This window comes from Brienomyrus brachyistius, chromosome 2 (assembly GCF_023856365.1).
Source record: "Brienomyrus brachyistius isolate T26 chromosome 2, BBRACH_0.4, whole genome shotgun sequence".
In the NCBI taxonomy this organism is placed as follows: Eukaryota; Metazoa; Chordata; class Actinopteri; order Osteoglossiformes; family Mormyridae; genus Brienomyrus; species Brienomyrus brachyistius.
In genome coordinates, this window is record NC_064534.1 from 11,243,792 (window position 1) to 11,266,356 (window position 22,565).

The 22,565-nt window shown below is 47.6% G+C and overlaps 1 protein-coding gene across 2 annotated transcripts in view; it reads left to right on the forward strand.

Annotated features, from left to right (window-relative positions):
* The window catches only part of dcc (DCC netrin 1 receptor), a 181,730-nt gene that overhangs the window by 49,716 nt on the left and 109,449 nt on the right, over window positions 1-22,565 (forward strand). For both annotated transcript variants that reach the window (XM_049001300.1, XM_049001299.1), the window contains exons 2-5: window positions 421-744; window positions 16,451-16,732; window positions 17,599-17,749; window positions 18,598-18,734. In XM_049001300.1, coding sequence (XP_048857257.1) covers window positions 421-744; window positions 16,451-16,732; window positions 17,599-17,749; window positions 18,598-18,734 — 894 coding nt within the window. The remainder of the gene's footprint in view (window positions 1-420; window positions 745-16,450; window positions 16,733-17,598; window positions 17,750-18,597; window positions 18,735-22,565) is intronic.

Below are 22,565 nucleotides of genomic sequence, written 5' to 3' on the forward strand. Positions count from 1 at the left end.
GAGCCGTCTGACAGGCTGCCGGGGGCCTTGATTTGCTGAGCATCTTGCCAGATCGTCACAGATAAAACCTTCTTTTACCTCTCGGGGGGGGGGGGGGGGGGGACCAGACCACAGCAAGGCTGAGTTCCTGTTGCAGCTGCGGCTTTGCAATTAGCATGGTCCAGCCAAGTTAGCCAATCACAAATAGGCTCATAGACTGCTGCTAAATAGACTGCTGACCGGCTTCCTTCCCGTCCTCCTGCACTTCTTATTTTATCCTCCTTTTCCCATAATGTAACTGGCTGTAATGGCGTGATTACTCTGCCTTATTGCTTATTTTCAGTGCCTGCGGGGTTGACCATTCCGCTCTGACCCTTGTTTATACTTCTGGTGTTTACCTAACAGATCAGTTGGGTCACAGTTCGCTCCCTCTGTCCCCAGGCTCGGTGGCACCGCGGGGCTTCGCGGACCTGCGCTTTGTGCTGGAGCCTGCTGACACCGCCGTGGCCCGGGGAGGGCTGCTGCAGCTGGACTGTCAGGCTCGCTCGGCCCAAGGAGTGCCCCTAGTGGCTTGGAGGAAGGACGGCGTGCTGCTGAGCGCGCTGGTGGACGAGCGGAGGCAGCAGCTGGCCAACGGATCGCTGGTGGTCCGTGATGTGGTCCACTCGCGTCACCACCAGCCCGATCAGGGTGGGTACCAGTGCCTGGCGTCGCTGGAGGGCGTCGGGGCCATAGTCAGCCGCATCGCAAAGGTCACAGTCACAGGTAAGAAGACCTGCACCGCCGTGCTGCCATTGGTTCACCAAGGCTGACGCTCATGTACTTTCAGTGCTACACATGCTCAGCCGACACTCAGATAACAGCTTCCGGCTTTAGAAATATACTCCTTCATGCAGTGACACAAGAGATTAAATACAAGGCAGTAGATAAAAGAAGAACTTTTATTTCCTTGAAATGTGGAGCGACAGTATGCTGTTCTGTTTATGTATCAGAGAAGAAAAGTGAAATTCCAGATGGGAATGTAGTAAAAAAAGCCTACAAACCTTCACTCCTGTGCGTTGCTAAAGATGTATGCACTGCAACCTGGCAGGTGTATTGGTGCAAGGACACCAACATGGCTCGTGTGAATATCAATAGTGCATGTGTCGGAAGCATGCCTTCTGGGAATGTCCATCGCATTGGGTAAAAACAAGAAAATGGATTGAAATATGTGTGATCAGTCCTGTGTGACATGCAGGCCAGATTGTGAAGGTGAATCAGCGTGAGTTGGGGATTGGCAGTGAAACCACATTTATCAGGACTGATGGGAATTGTGCAGGGAAGGTTCAAGGTAACAAAAATCGCAAAAATATAGAAGGTATTTTTCTGGACGTACCGATAAAGAAACGTATATTTGGGTGTGTGTGTGTGTGAGCCACAAAAGGGGCCTCTCAGGTCAGCACAGAGTGTCTATTCCACGTCACTGGGGGTGGCGGGGGAGACAACAATTTATTGAGATCCTGGAACAAGGAAACAGGCCACTCAAATCAGCCCTCAAAACTGCTCTCCCTCCCCCCCTGCCCCCCTCCCAGGATGGCAGACAGCCCCGCCCACACCCTCATTCTCCAGTGTTAATTATCTTCCCTGAAGAGCCAAAATCAGTAACTAGTTTCCTGCCTGTGTGTAGCATTTTTAATTAATTGTTAAAAATTAAGCTAAATTTACTTGCAAATTGTCTTACACATTTTCATAAGACATCTGTTAAGTATGTATCAGTAACGAAAAATAAAGCTTTAACATTTATTATTATTATTATTATTATTATTATTATTACTATTATTATTATTACTATGATTATTGTTATTATTATTCTATTATTATAATTATTATTATTAGGCATGGGTGGATTAGTTAGTTGTTTTCGGTAATGAGTTTGCCTCAGATCATTTAAATAACAACAAAAAGAGAAACCTCTGCCAGTGATTCATTAGCACATGCAAATACAGCAGCTCGCTCAGTAATTACCCTCTGTTTGCACTCAGCGACAGTTGTGCGAGCATTAAATCCCCGGCACAGGGGCGGCGCACGAGAAGCGAGGCACACATTACACGCTAATGGCACCGCCTCGCATTTTGAATGCACAGCAAAGATCCCGATGACGAGTTAGAGGGCGTCCGCTCCGGCGGGCCGGCGGCTAGGAGCAGAGCAGCCGGAGGGTCTCCCCACTCAAGGTCATGGGGGCATTCGCGCCCAGTGCACGGCTCACTGCTTTCGCAGTCAGAGTTCAATGGCTCGGGCCCTGAGAGCGGCTCACGGCCGGCCGCGTGCCAAGCCTTAGCGCCAAGAGCAGCTGCTGCCGGGCAGGGAGCTCCTCGCCTCGTCTGCCCCCCTCCCCCTCCCCCACCGCATGGCCAATCCTCGCTCATGTGCATGGGGCACGAGCCGGCGTCTCCCACCCCCACTGCGAACTCAGATCTGGCGTCGGCGATGTGCGATCCCCCGTGTCCCTGAGTTCCTGCGTATCTGTCCATCGAATCACATCGCCGCTGTGGGGTAGAGCCTGGCGGGGAGCGAGGCCCAGTCCGCACTCAAGGTGGTCTGTGGGAATACACCGGCAATGACATTTAATGATGGGGGGGCTTGGTATTAAACTACTGCAAAGTGCTCCCACAGGTTTATGTGGAATTCATTATGGCCAGAGTACCGCTCGTTACATTAGGACTTTGGCACTGTCCAGTCCTCTGAAGCCCATGTGCTGTGGCCTGTGTTGTGGGGCCAACAGAGAGGACATAGCTGGAGTGGATGGGTCAAGGGCAGGGACAGAGTAAACGGTGTGGCCTGGGCTGGCTGTAGCGGCAGGGCTGGTTATGGAAGGGGGATGAATACTGAGGATCCGCAAAGTAGCCAGGGGCCAAGGAGAGGGGAGGGGCCGGTGTGGGGGCTGGAGCCAGCAGTAAAAGCCGGGTCAGTACTGACCAGAATTTAGGGAGGGAGTGTGGCGTTAACGGAGCCGGCAGTGGATCCAGGATGAGGTGAACATCTTAAGGCCTGGTTTGTTTTTTCAGACGCAGAAGCGTCACTGCACATCCCACAGTGCCGGACTGCCCGAGAGTCTGTATATTCCCTTAGAAGGAATCATACAAGTGCTGGCATTTCCAGACTCCCTCAGCTATCCTCTCTATGAATCTGCTCACCATGTTTGTTATCCTTCTGATCCCAGAGGGTAGAAAAGCTGTTTATACACAGTCTTTGATCCGATCTGCTTTCTGACGTCCTGCTACTTTTCCCCTGGCCAACAAACGATGAAGGTGAGTTGGCCTTGTTTTAGATTTCGAGTGGTAACCCCCCAGCGTGGTCTCCGCACCCAACCCCTGTGACGAAAATGACGCTGTGGTGTGTCCACACTATGAACCAGCCCTAAGGCTGAAGAATTTGAGGCTTAGTGTACAGGATTAGGCCTGTTTTGTATTTAGTATTGATCGCCATGTTCAGATCTTGTCTATAGGAACATGGGAAAACATGCATGTCATGTGCATGAAGATAGTGAAGGCTGTCTGAGACTGAGTATCTGACACAGGCATATTCTACACACTGACGGTCTGACACAGGCATATTCTACACACTGATGGTCTGGCACAGGCATGTTCTACACACTGACGGTCTGGCACAGGCATGTTCTACACACTGACGGTCTGGCACAGGCATGTTCTACACACTGACGGTCTGGCACAGGCATGATCTACACACTGACGGTCTGGCACAGGCATGATCTACACACTGATGGTCTGGCACAGGCATGTTCTACACACTGACGGTCTGGCACAGGCATGATCTACACACTGACGGTCTGACACAGGCATGATCTACACACTGACGGTCTGGCACAGGCATGTTCTACACACTGACGGTCTGACACAGGCATGATCTACACACTGACGGTCTGGCACAGGCATGTTCTACACACTGACGGTCTGGCACAGGCATGATCTACACACTGATGGTCTGACACAGGCATGTTCTACACAATGCTGGTCTGGCACAGGCATGTTCTATGCACTGTTACTTAAGGATTTATATTAAATAGATAGAGTCATAACTGCCAGCGTAAGGTCAAAGACTTAACAGTTTTTATTTCTGTTCTTTGATACATGGCTAATGTACAGTTCATATATATTCCCTACAAACGTTCCATTTGCAATTCCAGCAGTGCAGCACTCTGTATTTCACCAAAATACAATACAACAGCCACAGACCCTTGTGTGGAAGCACGTTATTAAAATCGCTCATGCTCGGACCTCAAGTGTGTGACAGGTGCACCAAAGGCATGCTGGGTAATATCAGACACGAAACCAGCAGGAAATGCAAAGCTCTGACGCTGCTGTTTTATTGGCAAACAGCCGAGCATGCAAGAGGACGGCGCCCCCAGGCACGAGAAGGCTCCCGGTGAATCACAGCTGATTTTCCATCGCGCCCTTGACACAGATCCTCAGTCACCGCGATATGTGCGGTGGAGATGCATTTGCAGGATTTCCCTTTTCGTGACACGGCTGTCCTGAGGTGGTGAAGCCGAGAGGGGCTACTGCCGCCTTGCCGGAGAGCAGTGAAGGAAAGCACTGGTGTCTGCTGCACGTATAAGCAGTGGCATTTGGCAGGGCTGCATGCTGGACATTCACAGCATACCTATGCCAGCGAGGGCGCCAAGTCACGGCTGCGGCATGCCATCTTCATCACACGCACGGTCACACACGTGCAGAAGGTCTCTCACGGCACCCGTGTGTGTAAACGTGCGTCCACATGTGTGCATGAAAGTGTGCCGAGTGAGTGTTAGTTGTCAGCAATGCCTACTTCAGTGGTTTGTTGCGTTTCACTGCAATGTGTGAATATGCGTGCATGTTCAAAGTTTTCCAAAGCAGCGTGTGCGTCTGATGTTCAGGCACTGGCGTACTCACAGTAAGTGTAGTCACATGTGGAGGGGGCTGTGAGAAGCTCATTCTATGTCTAAACTGTGGTTAAGTACCTCACAGCAGGCAGCACCTTTAATTAAACTCCGTAAGGAGCATAAGGAAATTATTAAAGTAAGCAAGGACCCACAGTGCAGTGCTCTCAGAAGTGGTCCGAGTGGAAATTAGGTCCCGCTGACAAAGCGGAGGGTCTTAGCGATGCGCGGCGGTGTGTGAGTGTGGGTTTGACGTGTCTGTATGTGAATGTGTACTCGAGTGAAGAAATTGAAGGAGACACGTGACCGTACTGTGCCGTAGGAATGGGCAAAACCACTGATTTTCTTCTCAGTCCAATTATGACTTGATCTAAATTATCACAGATCCTGATATTCAGTGTTGCCCCAACCCTGATGATACAGCTTTCTTGGGGGGGGGGGGGGGGGTGGCAGACCATCGATCATTCCCTTTCCCTTTTCTCCTGCCTTGGAGCAGTTCATGTCCTAAAAATAAAATCAATATTTTTGTGTTAGGATCGCCGCTCAAAATGAAAAACATTCAGATCGTAAAATTCGATATTTCAGTATCTGCACATGCATACTCCAAAGAGGGCCAGTGCGTTTAAGTGCCACGCAGCGTTCATCGTTAAACCACCTTCTATCTACGATAAAGTTAAATCAGCAGATTGCCGCGCCAGCCCAGCTGCGGCTGTCAGAATAAAATCCGCATTATCAAAATTAAGCGTTAGACTCGGCCTTATTAACATATTAATTGCTATTGCACATCTAGACTGGATTTTTACAATGGTCACAACCAGCCGTGCAGCATTATGGGAAACGAGGCATGCGCCAGTCACATCTGAAGGATGAAGATTTTTATTTTTTCTAAAAAAAAAACCCCACAAAGTTCCTTCTGCATTGTTTAAGACGTCAGACCTGATGAGGTTTCACAATAATTGCTTGAATGAAACATGGCTTCGTTGTTGGCAGCTTGTCTGACAGTCGCCTCTCTGACAGCATTTTAAGCCACAAAAAGCTGACGATTTGTTTCCCCAAACAAAAGAATTTTTCCAGCAGGATTTCAATATGTAGAATTAAGCACAATGCACATAATGTTCTGTTTGCACACCCCCTTGCTTAATCATAACCGGGTTCGGTAATCACGGCTGACAGAACTGCCGATGGTTTGGCCACCCAGCCTGTAAATTGCCGCAAATGGATTAGCAGGTAACACAGTGCCTTCGATTCACAGAGGCGCCACCGGATATAATGCCATAGAATTACCGTTTGACAACGTAGCATCCGTACAGCATCCTTCCTCAGCAAGACGGGCCCTCTGAATCACTGCCCTTGACAGCCCATACCGCACACCAGCCTCCCTTCCTCTTAATGGAGCTTTATGTTTCGAACAGGACCTTCAAAAGGGGGAGATTAGCATACTCAGCATAACTCAGCGTGGGCGACCTGGGCGACGTCGACGTTCCTCGTACGTTCCACTTCAGCCTTTTATTGGCGTCGTCTGCAGCAGCTGTGTAGCCATTTCTCACGCCTGTCACCACCGGAGGTTTATGAATTCCCCGCCAGGGGCGGGACCGCTCGGGTGGGTGATGTAAAACAGGCCCCGCGCTTTAGTGCGCCTCCATGTTCTTTGCGTTTGCTCAGGAATTCAGAATTCAGTTCAGTTCAGTTCATTATTGTGTAGCGCATTCTCACAACATGACATCGTCTCAAAGCGCTTTACATTACCCCTGCCCCTATTCCCCTAGAGTAAGCCAGAGGCGACAGTGGCAAGGAAAATCTCCCCAGAAGGAAGAAACCTTGGGGGGGGCGGGGGGAGGGGAACCAGACTCAAAGAGGGAGCCCATCCTCCAGGGGCCTGCAGAGGAAGTCCAAAATAAGAAAGTCTCAATATATAAAGCAGATTCTTCCATAGTCCTAACATAAATATGGCAGGTCCAGTGGATGTATGGATGCTGATGTCTAGGCAGGCAGGAGAGGATGCTGCTTCTGTCAGCAAGGTGGAGGGGTGATGTGGTCCGGCAGCATGCAGTGGAGGATGGCAGATGTGTAGCCAGGTTGGGTGGGCATCAGCTGCTCCAGTACGGAATCCCTTGTTGTTTCTACATTATCTGGGTAACCATGGTGAAAGAACACCATGAGCCTATTTGTGATTGGCTAACTTGGCTGGACCATGCTAATTCTGCTGAGGGATGCTGGGACTAGCCTGCTGTGTCTGGGGACTGTTTCCCTGTGCCTGTCCTCAGCGGACTGCCCCCCCGCTTCCCCCACTGCCTTCTGTGTTTTTACCAGGAGATATCATCTCACTCACTGTCCGGCTGTCTCCTGGCCGTTTGACTGATCTCAGGGGAGCCACAGCTAGAAACAGAGCCAGACAAGGCTGCAGAGTCAGGGACAGGCTGAACCGCAGACCGGCAGAAGCAAGCTGTGCAGTAGATAGAACAGCTGTTTCTGGATCTTTCCTTTTTTGGCGAATTGAACAGCGTTTAACAGTTGTTCACTTTGGAGCGGGCGGACAGCTTGTCCTGCAGCGGGACTGTAAGATGGGGCCATAATTGGGAGTGCTTAATTAACGATGATAGCTAGGTTAAGTGTGGGTTCAGTTTTCCAAATTAGGTCTGGTTAACAAGTGAACGCATTGTTTTTAGTACCTTGTTTAGATTTAACTGGATTTTTAAATGTAAAAACCACAATTTTAGCCCTAAATTATACCGGGGTAAAACAAAAGATAATCCCTCTGGCCCAAACCCAGATGCTGTCGCTAATCCCCAGTGGCACATGCTGAAGGTCAGCTCTGCAGCGTACGGTCGGCACAAATAAAAGAGAACAAGCTGGGGGGGGGGGGGGTGTGGTGTAGAGGGAGAAGCTAATATTAACAAAAGACAGACCACCTGAGTCATAGGCAGACCAGCTGAGCCACAGACAGGCCAGCTGAGCCACAGACAGCCAGGCAGACCTGCAGCGTGCGGATGTGAATAGGGTTGTACCCACGCCGAAATGTAACTTGCAGTTTGGGTAGGAGCCTATTTGCCATTAAAGGGGTTTTGCGCTCACAGTCCACATTTAGTGAATCTGCTGTAACTTGTGATGTTAAATGCTTGCATAGCAATAGACATGTGTTACTCTTTATAGGGTCACAAACTGCATTTGTAAATGAGGCATCACATCCTTTGGCCTTGTATCTGTCACATAAAGTGGCATGGCTCTTTTATGAGCGCTCACGTCTGGATCGGCAGTTACCGTGGTTGTTAATGATATGTTACCTGAAGTTTGAAGGCTTCATCTCCCAGGGGAGAAGCTGCGGTTGCACCCTGGTGAAAGGCACTTAACCCTAATCACTTCGGTAAATATCCCACATAATAAATGCATAGAATGTGTAAAACTGTAAGCAGTGTAAATCACTTACACTAATGGGTGCCATTTTGCAGTATTTAATAGATTACAGCATTTATCACTGCTGCATTAGGTATGCTGATTGCATCTGTGAGGATATTGAATGTTACCACATTAGTTATGTGGAAGCAGAGGAGGATGTGATAAGCAAATGGCATGTGCACCCATGAGAGCCATATAGGAAGTATGCAGGGTAAACGCTTTGGCACTGACTGATTTGGGCTTGCTTGCCATTTCCCATCACACACCCTGCAAGTCAGAGTCCCTTCAGTTGGAATCATACTTCATCATTTTATATCACACCACCTTAATGGTCTTAAGCACAAACTTCTTCTCCAAAACGGCTTCGCCAGACTGCAGGTTCACAGATTTCTGTAGGAGTTGCTCTCTCATCATTACCTTCCTCGTCGGCCAAACTGCATATGCGAGTTTTTTTGTGGGTGCTGCTGTGATTTGGAGTCGCCTTGGTCCCAACCTAGAAATATTCTGGAATTCAAAGAGCCGAAATTGCTCCTGCTATTAAGGGAATGGGATATATTAATGTTGTGATGCTGATGTGACTCTGGCATGTGGTCATACGTATGCTCCTTCCAGTTGGTGCAGTGAAGAGCTCCACAGATATCTAGTCATTTAGAGAGTTAGTGAATCACCTCTTCCAGTGAAACATCTGCTTCAATGAGTCAATACTGTAAGCTGGAGAGTCACATCTTACAGTGGGTCTGTGACTCATCGCCCCGAATGGCAAGTCATAGTCTGGTGAGCTGGAGAGTCATCTCAATGAGTCACTGTTATTTACTGTCATATTCATTGTGAGTCAGGGAGCTGTTTCTGTCATGGTTGCCATTCCTCTCTTTGTTTGTGAACTGTTTCCCTTAGTGAGTCATCAAAATTTATTGTCAGGCCCCATGTCCCTCAAAGCAATTCCTAGCATAGCAGGCATGTCTGCGGTCTTAACCAAGTTTGACATCCTTTCAAGAAAAATGTTTTAAACCTATAATCTGCAAGGAGAAAAATTCCGCTCCATCCTTGTTTCAGTAGGGCCAGAAGTTTTCAGTTATTCTGTTTCAGTCCGCTGTACTGTATATCTCGGCTGTGATTTGGAAACACTGTAATGTCTAATAAGCACAAATGCCATCTGAAATAATGGCAGGGTGGACCCTGCTTTACCACTTTTAGCTGAATGAAAATATCTCATAATAATATTTGCCTGTTAATATGAAGCCTCAATATAGACACCATCATTTCTCCTTCTGTTGTGCCAAATTGTCCAGGAAATTGTTTTCTTTTTTCTAGTTGAATTGGACTATTTCGCTCAGTTGTAATTTTAGTTTTGTTCCTTCTAATCTGTGGTAGTAGGTTTCACTGTCCACTGTCATTCAATTATATAGCCTAGTGCAAATTAAGTGAAACAAGTTGTCACACAGACATGTATGCAGTGGCCTGGGGCCTGCTGGTTTGCACATCCAACTGGGCAGAGAGTATGATGAGTGGATGGAGAGAGGAGGCACTGTGCCCACAGACTGGTAGGCCTGCTTGGTTTGGGTTAGAGCTGAGAGGATGGAGAGAGGAAGCACTGTGCCCACAGATTGGCAGGCCTGCTCGAGTTGGGTTAGAGCTGAGTGGATGGAGAGAGGAGGCACTGTGCCCACAGACTGGTAGGCCTGCTTGGTTTGGGTTAGAGCTGAGAGGATGGAGAGAGGAGGCACTGTGCCCACAGACTGGCAGGCCTGCTCGAGTTGGGATAGAGCTGAGAGGATGGAGAGAGGAGGCACTGTGCCCACAGACTGGCAGGCCTGCTCGAGTTGGGTTAGCGCTGAGTGGATGGACAGAGGAGGCACTGTGTCCACAGACTGGCAGGCCTGCTCGAGTAGGGATAGAGCTGAGAGGATGGAGAGAGGAGGCACTGTGCCCACAGACTGGCAGGCCTGCTCGAGTTGGGATAGAGCTGAGAGGATGGAGAGAGGAGGCACTGTGCCCACAGACTGGCAGGCCTGCTCGAGTTGGGATAGAGCTGAGAGGATGGAGAGTGGAGGCACTGTGCCCACAGACTGGCAGGCCTGCTCGAGTTGGGATAGAGCTGAGAGGATGGAGAGAGGAGGCACTGTGCCCACAGACTGGTAGCCCTGCTCGATTTGAGTTAGAGCTGAGAGGATGGAGAGAGGAGGCACTGTGCCCACAGACTGGCAGGCCTGCTCGAATTGGGATAGAGCTGAGAGGATGGAGAGAGGAGGCACTGTGCCCACAGACTGGCAGGCCTGCTCGAGTTGGGATAGAGCTGAGAGGATGGAGAGAGGAGGCACTGTGCCCACAGACTGGTAGGCCTGCTCGAGTTGGGATAGAGCTGAGAGGATGGAGAGAGGAGGCACTGTGCCCACAGACTGGCAGGCCTGCTCGAGTTGGGATAGAGCTGAGAGGATGGAGAGAGGAGGCACTGTGCCCATAGACTGGCAGGCCTGCTCGAGTTGGGATAGAGCTGAGAGGATGGACAGCGGAGGCACTGTGCCCACAGACTGGCAGGCCTGCTCGGGTGGGGTGACAGCTGAGAGGATGGACAGCGGAGGCACTGTGCCCACAGACTGGCAGGCCTGCTCGGGTGGGGTGAGAGCTGAGTGGATGGACAGAGGAGGCACTGTGCCCAGAGACTGGCAGGCCTGCTCGGGTGGGGTGAGAGCTTGGTGGTATGACTGTGACTGTGTTCAAGTGAATGCTCTGGGGTTTGGGCGCCTCCCCATGTTGTTGTGGGGTTTCCTCTGGGTTCTCTGGTTTCCCTCCACAGTCCAAAAACATGCTGAGGTTAATTGGAGTTGCCAAATTCCCGATAGGCATGAATGGTGTGTGTTTCCTGCGATAGATTGGCAGCCCATCCTGGGCTATTCCCATATAATTTTTATGAATCCACCCGGTCCTAAATCCAGACCTAAGGCAATAAGTATGAATTAATGTGACTGTGATGTCAGTCTGTCTGTTATTTCAATTAATTAGCACATGATTGCATATATAGAGTTATATAGAGTTTATATATATATATATACTTAAGGTCACAGGAGAGATCATGCAGTTTTCATGAGTCAGGCCCCTGATTCACTAGCCGTATATACGGCTATGCTGCTCCTATCCGCTTTGGCTGATTTGCGTCTGGCAAGAGACTGAATAATGGATATGTAAACAAGCATGCCCAGCTCAGCGGAATGAGCATATCCGGGCTTGCAGAACTAAATATCGAATGCAGCATTAATTTCACAGCCAATTCCTTTAAGGTGCATTCCACATATGCTGTCCCACGCCCACATTTGCCATGCCTGTGAATTCCATCGCCTTTGCTGGCAGCTGAGTACAGGGCCGTCTCTCTGAGACACTGCGCATCGCTTTAGCGTGGTGGGGCGCTTATATCTGGCTTCGGTATATTTAACTCCACCTCTCCTGTCTGTCGGGAAAGGCTGTGTCCTTTGTGTCCCGTCCTGCAGTTTCTACATCGTAATGGACGAAACAAAAATGGGATCGACCCCAGAGCAAGCAAGAACAAATGTTGGGGAAAGACATTACAGATTTTCTCCTGGATATCCATGAAGTTCATCTTAATCTTAGATGTAATCTTAATCTTAGTGAGGCTGTCATAATCAGTCGGCTGGAACACAGTCGTCAACAGTAATAGCTTTGCCCTTTCACTTGAAATAAAAACAAAAGAAAGGAAAATATCGTAGCAACAGCAAGGGTTGCAGGTTGCGGGATGCTCAGGTAACAGTAGAGGACCCTTGGACTTCAGCGGCAAATCCTCTTGCGGGAGGTAGGGAGGCTGCAGTAAAACGCTCAGACTTGACCTCTTTCTCAGAAAATGACTTTGAAGTCCCATCAGTCTCTGAAGTGCAGACCTGGATTAGGGCGGCAATCCCGGCGGACCGCTTGTCTCGGAATCCAGGCTCTTTCGCCCCCAGGCAGACTCGCATCTGGAAGCGAAAGCTCTTAGAGGCTCTGTGGTGTCAAGCACAACAGCGGTCTGAGATTAGCGCGACATCCTTGGGATAAGGCGGCTCTCCTTCCAGGCACGCTGCAGGCAGTCAGCCTCACAGTGGTGGAACAGTGGACAGGTCATGTTCAGTTACATGCCTCCTCTGGGCTGGAGATATGCTCACGATACTCAGCGGCTGCATCCCAGGATACCACTCAGCCACTGATTTCTACAGAAGCAATGGAAAGGGCAAAGCAGCTTTTTATGACTTGTTACTGTTATTATTTATTTGTTCGTTTATACTCCATGTGGGAATAGGGAGCGCGAGCTGTGCTGGAGCATTTGCTTTAACCAGAGCCCACAGACTTCTGAAACCTGGGCTAACAGCGCTGGGATGATGTACTGTAGAGTCTCAGAAGATACATACATGCAACAGAAGCATTAGGGAAGCTAATGCAGCAACATGAACAGAACAGCCATTCTGTATAGACCCAGTTTTATCAGGCCAAGGTTCCAGTCTTAGCTATAGCCGGTGTTCAGAATAATTTTGCAAGAAATCGGTTTTAGATTAAGATTCTTACTTTGGAGAAAAGTGTTTGGCTTGCCTGGGGCCGATGTGTTCGTGTTCCTCCTATGTGCTTGCTCCAGGGACAGGTGCACGCATGCGAGATCTGAACAGTCTGCATCAGAGGGGAGGCCAATAATGAGCATTACGGTGCATTCCAAGGCGCTGTGTAAACTTGGTGTAAGAGCTAGTTTAGTTTTGAACGCTTTAAAGTGCATTGTGAATGTGACATGCGGTAGATGAACACCCACCACAGCACATCGATGATGCCCCGCAGTCATTGATAAAGGCCGTTTCTGCATCTGAAAAGCGACTGTACTTTGGTTATGCTCCCCGTGGCGTGACCCTCAATTCTCTCTGCATCTGTTGGTGCACCAAGGTGGCGCGTGGCGCTGCCAGTGCGCGCGCGTATCACTGTCAGATTAGTTGTCATTGACGTCCGCTGTCATATGCATAGTGTGTCTCCATGGTAACAGAACTCGGAGCGAATAAGTGAGCGAAAAGCTGCCTTATATTCTATGGGAGGGGTGGGGCTCTGTGTCTGATACCGAGGAAGCGAGTAGATGAGCAGTATTGCTTCCAGTGGTATTCAGAGGGAAATTCGCATGCAGTGGGTGGGGGGAGGTGACTGTTTGCCCCTCGGGGGTCTTGCAGCTTTCTCACAAAGCAGGCCGACAAGAACCTCCAAAGCAGTAATTTCAGAGCAGCTCAGGACAGGGGCTCCGGAATGAATGGGGAATAAATGGACTCATGAAATTAGGGAAACAGAAAGAAGAAATGATATTTTACACTTTTATCCTGGACATGGCGGTAATACAAGCTAAAACAAAGAGAGGTGCAATATGAAATATGCAAAGAAAAGGTGATTTAGTTTCCCATTCATGCAAAAGCGAGAGAACAGGAGCTTCGTCTTGAGACATTCTCAGGGCCTTTGTCATAAACCTGAACTGCAGATTGGCTTGTGAAACAGCATATATCACTATTACAGTTCTGAGACTCAAAACACAAACTGCAGGCTGTAAAAGTAAATTACATGAAAAACATGTTCATGCATTTTTCAGTGATATTTTTTTAGTGACTTGAAGAACTAGCACAGCTAGTCCTAAGGTCCCGGCTTACATGATCACACTCCACACTGCAGTCAATGCAAGAGAAACTGCTACATAATTAACATTTTTTTGTAAATATTATTTTGTGATCATGAATATTATTCTTATTATTCATCTCTGTCTTGTTTCTTTGTTGCATTTCTCAGTAGCCAGTAATGATTTATAACTGACTGCTTATTAAATCTGTATGTAATGGGTGTGCACAACTGAGACTTCTGCAGTAGTTTTGAGACATTTTCTTTGATCCTGGATCATACTGTTATACAGTTCCAATCAGAAATATTCAACCCCTTCACCTCAAAAGACATGATAGTAATGTAGATGAAAGATAATGACAATAAATGGAAAAAAAAACTCATTAAACAACAAAAAACGTTTTTATATACAGGTATCTGAGTTAATTTAACAACAGAAGTTAACTTAACTTTTAAGATCAAATGAAAAATGTAACACTTCACACATGAGCATGTGCAGTATTATTCAAGCCCCCGCTTCAGTACTTTGTGGAGCATCCTTTAGCTTTTATAACTTCTAACAAACGTTTTCGGTAAGTGCCGACAAGCTTCTTACGCCTCTCAATCGGAATCTTTGCCCGTTCTTCACGTGTAAAAGCCTCTAGCTCAGTGATGTTTGATGGCCTCCGTGCTTCAACTGCCTTCTTTAAATCCCACCAAAGATTTTCAATCGGATTGAAATCTGGTGACTGAGAAGGCCACTCCAGGATGGTCCTAGATCTTTTTCTCAACCAAGCTTCGGTTGATTTGGACGTGTGCTTGGGATCATTGTCTTGCTGGAAAGTTCAATGATCGCCAAGGTTCAATCTGTCAACAGAAGGCATCACATTTCTCCTTAAAATGACCTGGTATTTCTGGGAATAGATGATGCCAGGTACACGATCAAGATTCCCAGTTCCTGCTGCAGAAAAACAACCCCAAATCATCAATGACCCACCTCCAGGCTTGACCGTGGGGATGGCATTCTTCTGGTCAAAAGCCTGGCCTTTCTCACGCCAGACGTACCGTCGGTCCATATGTCCAAACAGATCCAGTTTGGTTTCATCAGTCCATAGAACTGTCTCCCAAAATTCTGGAGTTTTATGCAAATTCGTCCTGGCATATTCATGTCGACTTTTGACATTCCTTGTGGTCAATAGTGGAGTGTGTCTTGGAGTCCGGCCATGAAGTCTTTGCTTATTCAGTGCACATCTTATACTTGCCGCTGAAGCACTTGTACCAGCCTTCATCAGGTCATCCTGTAGGTGTCTTGCAGTCACACAGGGGTTACTGTCATCCTGTAGGTGTCTTGCAGTCACACAGGGGTTACTCTTAGTTGTCCTGACTAAGTTGCTAAGGGCCCTTGATGAAATTTTGGACTTTCTTCCACATCCAGGCAGTTTTGCAGCTGTTCCATGAGTTTTAAACTTAATGCTCCCAGTAGTGTCTCTTGGAATGTTAAATGTTTTGTAAATCTCCTTTACCCAAGGCCCTTCAGGTGTCATGAAACATTCTCCTCTCTCAGCTTTTGTGGAAGCTCCATTGTCTGTCCAATGATTGAAGCTCACCTTGAATACCTTCATGGGTGGGGTTTATATATCCATCACAGCTGAAGCTAATGAAGGATCATTCTATGGTTCCCAAAGGCTTAATTGTGTTTCAACTCCACTTTGAGCCATAAAAACTTTCATAAGGCTTTATAAAACAACGATATTGTATGGGGTTGAATAATTGTGACATGGCGATCTTAACAAAATATACTGTTACACACAAATACTACTATCATTCATTTTCTGTGTTGATTTTATGTTTCACTCAACTCATAAAGATGTCATCCAAAGCAGAATCTTGCTTTTCGACACAACTTTAATTGATAAATCCATAAAATCTTTGAGCGTTTGAATATTTCTCTGTATTTGCCTCCATGTGATCATTAGGATCCTGTCTCTGCTTCTCTCTTTGTTGTTTTGTGTTCCTTTATTTTCATATATGTGATTAGAATTAGCATTTTGCCAAAGGAGGCACACGCCTGATCTTTCAGTGAACATATTTAATTCATACATATTGAACTACAGAACTACAGGAGCATGTTTGCATCTGCACCTGCATGGGTTTTACCTCGGCATAGACGCACAAAACGAGGATCACAAGGTTATAGGTACAGAAAGGGAAAAATTATCTTACTTCTGTAAAACATTTAAAACAGGTCAGGGCAAGTGCTTTGTTCAAGAGCTCTATATCTGGCATTTTCACAAGGCCTAAGATTGTGATCTTCAAAGTCCGGCTCTTTAACCACTGTGCTACCTGCCAGTTAATGGCATAGGAGATAACTGTGATTAGATATACAGTAAGACAAAGCAATGGGAAGCGCTAGGAGAAAAAGCTAACTGTGTTATGCAATGGGATGCAATGTGGGGGATGAGATGAGCGGTAATGTAATGGGCTCTGATAGGATGTGCTGTAATCCTAGGTAATAGGAAGTGAGGTAATGCGATTTCCTGTCACATAGTGAATTTCTGCTCCTGTCCGCAGGGCCTCTGCGGGTGGCGGTCGCCATGGCGTCGGTGACTGCGTATGTGGGCGACACAGCACTGCTGCGCTGCGAGATGCTGGGTGAGCCGGCTCCAGTAGTGCGCTGGCAGAAGGACCGGCGAGACGTGCCGCTGGACCCCGGGGGCCGCATGGTGGCCCTGCCTTCCGGCACGCTGCAGTTTCGCGGTGTCCGTCCCTCCGATGCTGCTGCCTACCGCTGCCTGGCCCAGACCCCTGGAGATGCCCGCACAGGCACAGACACCACGCTGAGAGTCATTCCAGGTGTGTTCGCCCAGCACTCCCCAAAACTGTTGCCTTTGCTTTGGAGAATTTGGCTGGCATGGTTAATTCACACTGATGTGTCTCATCTAAATGTGCTTGAAGTGTGAAACAAGGAATACCTTCATATCTTGCTTTCCAGCTGTGTTGATAGATGGCAGAGACAAAACAGCTCCGGCATGGTGCCATGGTTGTTTGTTTTTTTTTATGTCTGACTGGGTACACGGGGCGGAACCGGGCCACAGAAGTCAGCGCACACCACGTGTTGACTGGTGACGGTACCAGAATCCTTTTTTCTTACCCACCATCGAAAGTCCGCTCTCGCCATCTGTCCACAGCTGTCATCCCGTCCCACAAGAAAAACGAAGTATCGGTGGAGCAGTTTTTCATTTTGCTGTGGCTCCGCAGTGAGTCAGTTTGATGGAGCCTCCGCTGCAATGAGCCGGCGGGCAGGCAGGCGGGCAGCCTGGAGAGGGTCCTCCAGGGCCGCGTCCACTGTGCAAGAGCTAGAGAAGAAGAACGCCCACCATTGCAGCAGAAAGCATTATTACGTGGCATTCGGGTGCATCCTAAGAATTTTGCGGGCAAGCTGGTCCAGGTAGAAGGTTACGGTGAAGCAGTGCCGGTCAAACACAGGGGACAGACTGCCTTGTCATGTTAATGTTATTCTTCAAAGTTAGGTCCAGTCTGCACCCTGTGAAAGTGTTGGTCTGGTTCACTTCTTTTATTTTACTTCCTGTTTCTACATCCCAGATAGGAAGATGTTTCCAGTGGAGGTCAGAAAAGATAGAATGGATCCTTCCACACCTGCCATGGCTGATGGCTTTGGTGGATGGGGTGTGACGGCTTTGTCTCCGGTCTATCCACAGAGCCCGGTGTGCCTCGCGCTGTCGGCTTCTTGCAGCGACCCACCGAATCCATAGTCCTGGAGGGCAGCGATGCAGTTCTGGAATGTTCTGCCTCTGGCTTCCCTACGCCAGCCTTCCTCTGGACTAGGACTGACAGCCCAATTGACACCAGGTCAGTGACTCTTTGCTGGGTGCTCCTCGCAATCCAAAGGTCAGAACACCTTCCCATATACGCATGTAGCATGAATCTACAGCAGTTGGAAAGCCAGTTACAAATCCCCTGATTTCCCCCTGATATCAACTACTGTAGTATCTGTTTGAGGCTCTGTTCTTGAATCAGTGACCATATTGAAGGAGTCCTAACTGCAATCGTTATTCGTGCCCCTCGGAATTGTATATGCTTATACTAAAAAGATTTAGTTATTTTTTCATGGCAGTACCTTAAGAGCGGACATCATTCCTGTTATTAGAAAAATAAATAAGCCCTGTATTCTAAGTGAGGTGGTCTTTGTTCTCACCTGTCTGCACTGGAGGGCTGCCATTGGCCAGTCTGGAGGCAGCCTGACCTGATGAAACAGGGATATGTGAAAATATTGTGTTTTAATGCGATCAGCATAATTTCAGCTTGTGTAAGCGGATAAAAGGCGACGATTCCAAACAGCAGTGGGCGGCGACAATTACAGGGCAGATGTTGGGCTGACGGCTCTCTCGGCCTGATGTGACTGAGGGAAGTGCTCACCGCGAAATGTAATACACCTCGCCACATTCTGGGCACCCCTTTCTGTCTCTTACTGCTGGTGTGTTGCTTCCTGCTCCACAAGGCTTTTTTGTAGTTTACCACGTTTCATCTAATACATCTGAGCAACACATTTGGGTGGCCATGTGGTTTTATGAGGCACGTTGGGTAACACGGCTTCACCCAGAGCAAACAGGTGTGAGGAAATCCGTGACAATGGACTCCTGCGTGCCCATATGTGGGCCATTTCTGAGCTTCCTTTGATCCAACACTGACCTGTGCAGGTCGGAGCGGTACTCCCTGCTGGGAGGGAGCAACCTATTGATCCGGAGTGTCCGCGCAGAAGATTCCGGTTCCTACAGCTGCATGGCCCACAACGAGAACCAGAACATCAGCGCATCGTGCGACCTTTCGGTGCTGGGTGAGTTACATGCTGTAGCTTTATGACACCTGTGACCACACTCTCAGCATGAAGAGAAACGAATATCAAAACATTTGCTTTTCACAAAGAATGGCAATATTATTTATGTGCATATGTAGCTCTGGGGCGGCACAGTGATGTACCGGTTAGCACTGTTGCCTAACACCTCTGGGACCTGAGTTCGAGTCTTTGCCAGGGTTCCGTGTGTGTGGAGTTTGCATTCTTTTTCTGTGTCATCGTGGGGTCTCCTCCAGGTACTCTGGTTTCCCCCCAGAGTCCAAAAACATGCTGGTTACAAAATTGCCCATAGGTGTGCATGTGTGAATGAATGGTGTGTGAGTGTGCTCTGTGACGGGTTGGTGCCCCATCCTGGGTCATTCCCTGCCTGTAGACTCCGGGATAAGCTCCGGACCCGCCGTGGCCCTGAGCAGGATAAGCAGTTTCAGGAGATGGATGGATGGATGAATGAATGGATGTGCGCAGCCTATGAATCTAGTGTTTACATGCAATAAGAGCTGTGAGCTTGGGTCATTGTTAGCATTCAGTGTGGGCAGCTAGCCTATGAATCCAGTGTCAGTGTGTAATGTGGGGTGTGAGGCTCTGAGGTCATTGTTAGCGTTCAGTTTTGGCAGTAAACCTATGAATCCAGTGTTAGCATTAAGTATAGACAGTCAACTTTTGAATCCAGTGTCAGAATGCAGTGTAGGCCGTGAGGCCTGGGGCCAAGTGGTAACATGCAGTGTCAGCGATAATACTGCTGTTTACCTACATTGTGGATTTTGAGTCCATGTAGCGGCCTCTCTTTCCCAGCTATCTAGATCACCTCAGCTGGTCATTCACACTTGCGTCCCTAATTGAGAACTTCCTCAGATCTGCTGCAGCTCAGACATTAGGTTAGTCTTTCCTTTCCTTCCGACACCGCTGGCATAATCGGGTGGTTGTGTAACGTCGGGGGCTCCTGCTCGTAATAGAATTAGGACCTGACGGGGGGTTGATGAGGTGGCAAATCAGAAAAAAAGCAAAGGTCCTTATTCAATAATCCCCGATTAAGTCATTTAAAAGCAAAGCGATCTTCAAAGCATAGACTGCAAGATACTGTGGTATTAACTGGAAAGCATCTGTCACCATCCCAGCTCAATGTGGCCCTTTCCTGTGGGCAAGCAGAAGATGATGTACATTTAACTGCAACTTAACTGCGTTATTCTTCATCCCTCTCAAGGCTGTTTGCACTTCAGCCCAGCGGTTCTGCCCCTACTGTGAGGGCTTTTCAGCAGCCCTCCCATGCATCTCAAAGGTCTTTAAAGAAGTACCCTCAGGTACTCTTAACGTCCTGATGAGGAGAAGCAGATCCCACATGCATGGCGAGGAGGGGCAGCTCATGTGCTAAAGAATGATGGCGTGTTGATGGTTAAAGGCCAGAATGTGTGGTGCTAACAAATGCCAGGACACACGGATCCGTATGTGAAGTCCTATAGAGGTCTGATAAGCACTAGACTTTGTGGATCTGTGAAATGGCAGTCTTGTAATATCTGTGTAGCAACTAAGTGTGAAACACTGAAGCTCACAGGCAGCAGACAGATCCATGGATGCGGGAATTTGGAGGATGTAACGGGGTCTTTCATTCAGCACTTTCACTGTGTGAACTGCTAGGCGAACTGAGGGACACACAAGCGCACGTTTTCCTCCTTAAATGACTCGAGCGACCAGTCGACCCCTTCAGTGTAGCTCAGCAGGTTTGGAACCTGTGCTAGTGTTTGGAATGTCGTGGGTTAAAAGCCTCTGGCTGGTAAAGTACTTGTATCATGGTAGAGTCCTAGTGCAAGGTCCTTAACCCCAGCAGCTTCTGAGACACTGACCAATCCAGCTATGTGACCCTAAGCTTTTCTCACTATTGTGTCGCTTTGTACAGAAGCGCCTACTAATCAAATGTAAAACCAAGCAGTCAGCCACAGTGCCTCTCTCTCACAAACAGAGTAAACCTACCTCTTACAGCTGATTGCATTGCATTGTAGAGGGGCTTGTCTCCTGACCTCAGCCCTCCCTTGAAACATCCACTGTCCTGTAACACTATTGCGTCACAGCTCGTATCACATGACACTTAAGGTTCATGACAGAAGGGCTGCATCCCTCCTCTCCATCCCTTAGTTTTATAGCTTATTCACCCTTTTTTGCTGCTTCCCATTTTTCTCCTCCTTACCTCCTTTGATAGTAGATGTCAGGACATCCGATTATCAAAGGTGAACTGTCCCCGATAGCATGTGTGCATTGAGTCTGGAATCAGCTCACGGTATTGATGTGTGTTGTCTTTTGCCCCAGTGTTAACTGTGTAAATCTGTCATGGGAAACTTTTGGAATATGGGAATTACCGCTGTGACAGGACTGTAGTCAGTCTTTCTTTGAAGAGAACAAAAGCTATAGTTAGGTGCTTTCTTTTGACATGTAGGTAATGAAAAATCTCTGACCCAGGGCCAGTGTAGCTTGTGAGATCAAGGTTTCTGACTTCCCCGTATTTTTCCTGGAACCCTTATACTATGGGTCATCAGAAGAGGTATTAAAATTAATGATGACTTTTTTGTCCATGTCTTTATACAGTAAGACATCAATCCCATGCATTTTTAGCAATTGTTTATCTAATTGGAATCACAGGACGCTTTTCCACTGCATCGCGTGTACTTCAAGAAATTGCCAAAAGCATGGTACTGTACAGTATGTAAAGGTTTTAGTTCTCCATTGGCGTAAAAACCGAGCTGGGTTATTTTGTACTGAATTTGAAAAATGGCTATAGGATCTTATAGGGCTGGACGATGTGCGATATTAATACCACCATCGTATGTTATACACATGCAATTTATACATCGCTAGTCAGCTGGACTGAGATCAGGCTGTTTCATACCTTCACACAGACATTATAGTGCAGGGGTTTTAAGTTTCGCTTAAACATTTTTACTTTGTGACAGTAAAAAAAAAAAAAACATTGCAAATTTTGCAATTGTAATAATTATTCCTTTTCAGAATTGTCTAGTATATCTTTAAAAATAGTGTGAAGTTTAGCTCCACTGCTTTTCATTGAGCACGGCATGATCCATGTATCTGCATGATCATTATCTTCCTCGCTGGTTAAATCACTCCTAGATGGCTTTGTGAGATATTTATGTTGAACTCCTTTTTTGCTTTCTAAACACACCAATATTTATTACAACAAAATAATACCGCGCTGTCCTAGTATATTACAGAAAATACTATTTCTTGTCATGCCATCCTGATCTTGTTGTATCTGTTCTTTCAACTAGATTGCAATTTAAGCTTGAGTCTCTCATTTGTTCACACATTCATTATTATTATTTTCTTTTTCTTTTTTTAGTTCGATTGTACTGTTTCCTCAGAGGCAAGCTATTTGCATAACCAGTCGACAGACTATTTGCATATCCATCTAAGAAGTCGATTCCCTCCCCAAAGTACAGAAGTACCAAACAAGTACAGTACTGCAGTACTTTAGTTACTGGAACTGTTAGTACTGCTTCAAAAGTCAATAGGAAAGGTGAAGTACCAAAATTACCGTACCTGGTGTGGGGCAAAAGCGCCCACAGTGACTGCAAAGCCTCGTGTCTAAACCAGATGCAACTGTAGTGCATCACAAAGCCCCAGTAACATGTCTGATGTGAATTTGGCATTTCCTTCACAGTAACGTACGCTCCATGTCAGGCTGCTTTGTTCACTTCGCTGCAGAGGTGGATAGTCCAGAAAGTAAAAACCTAAGACTAACATTTTGCTTCAACCAACCAGTTGAGTGACTCTTTATACTTCTGTACTTTTAGTCGGGATTTTTGCTTT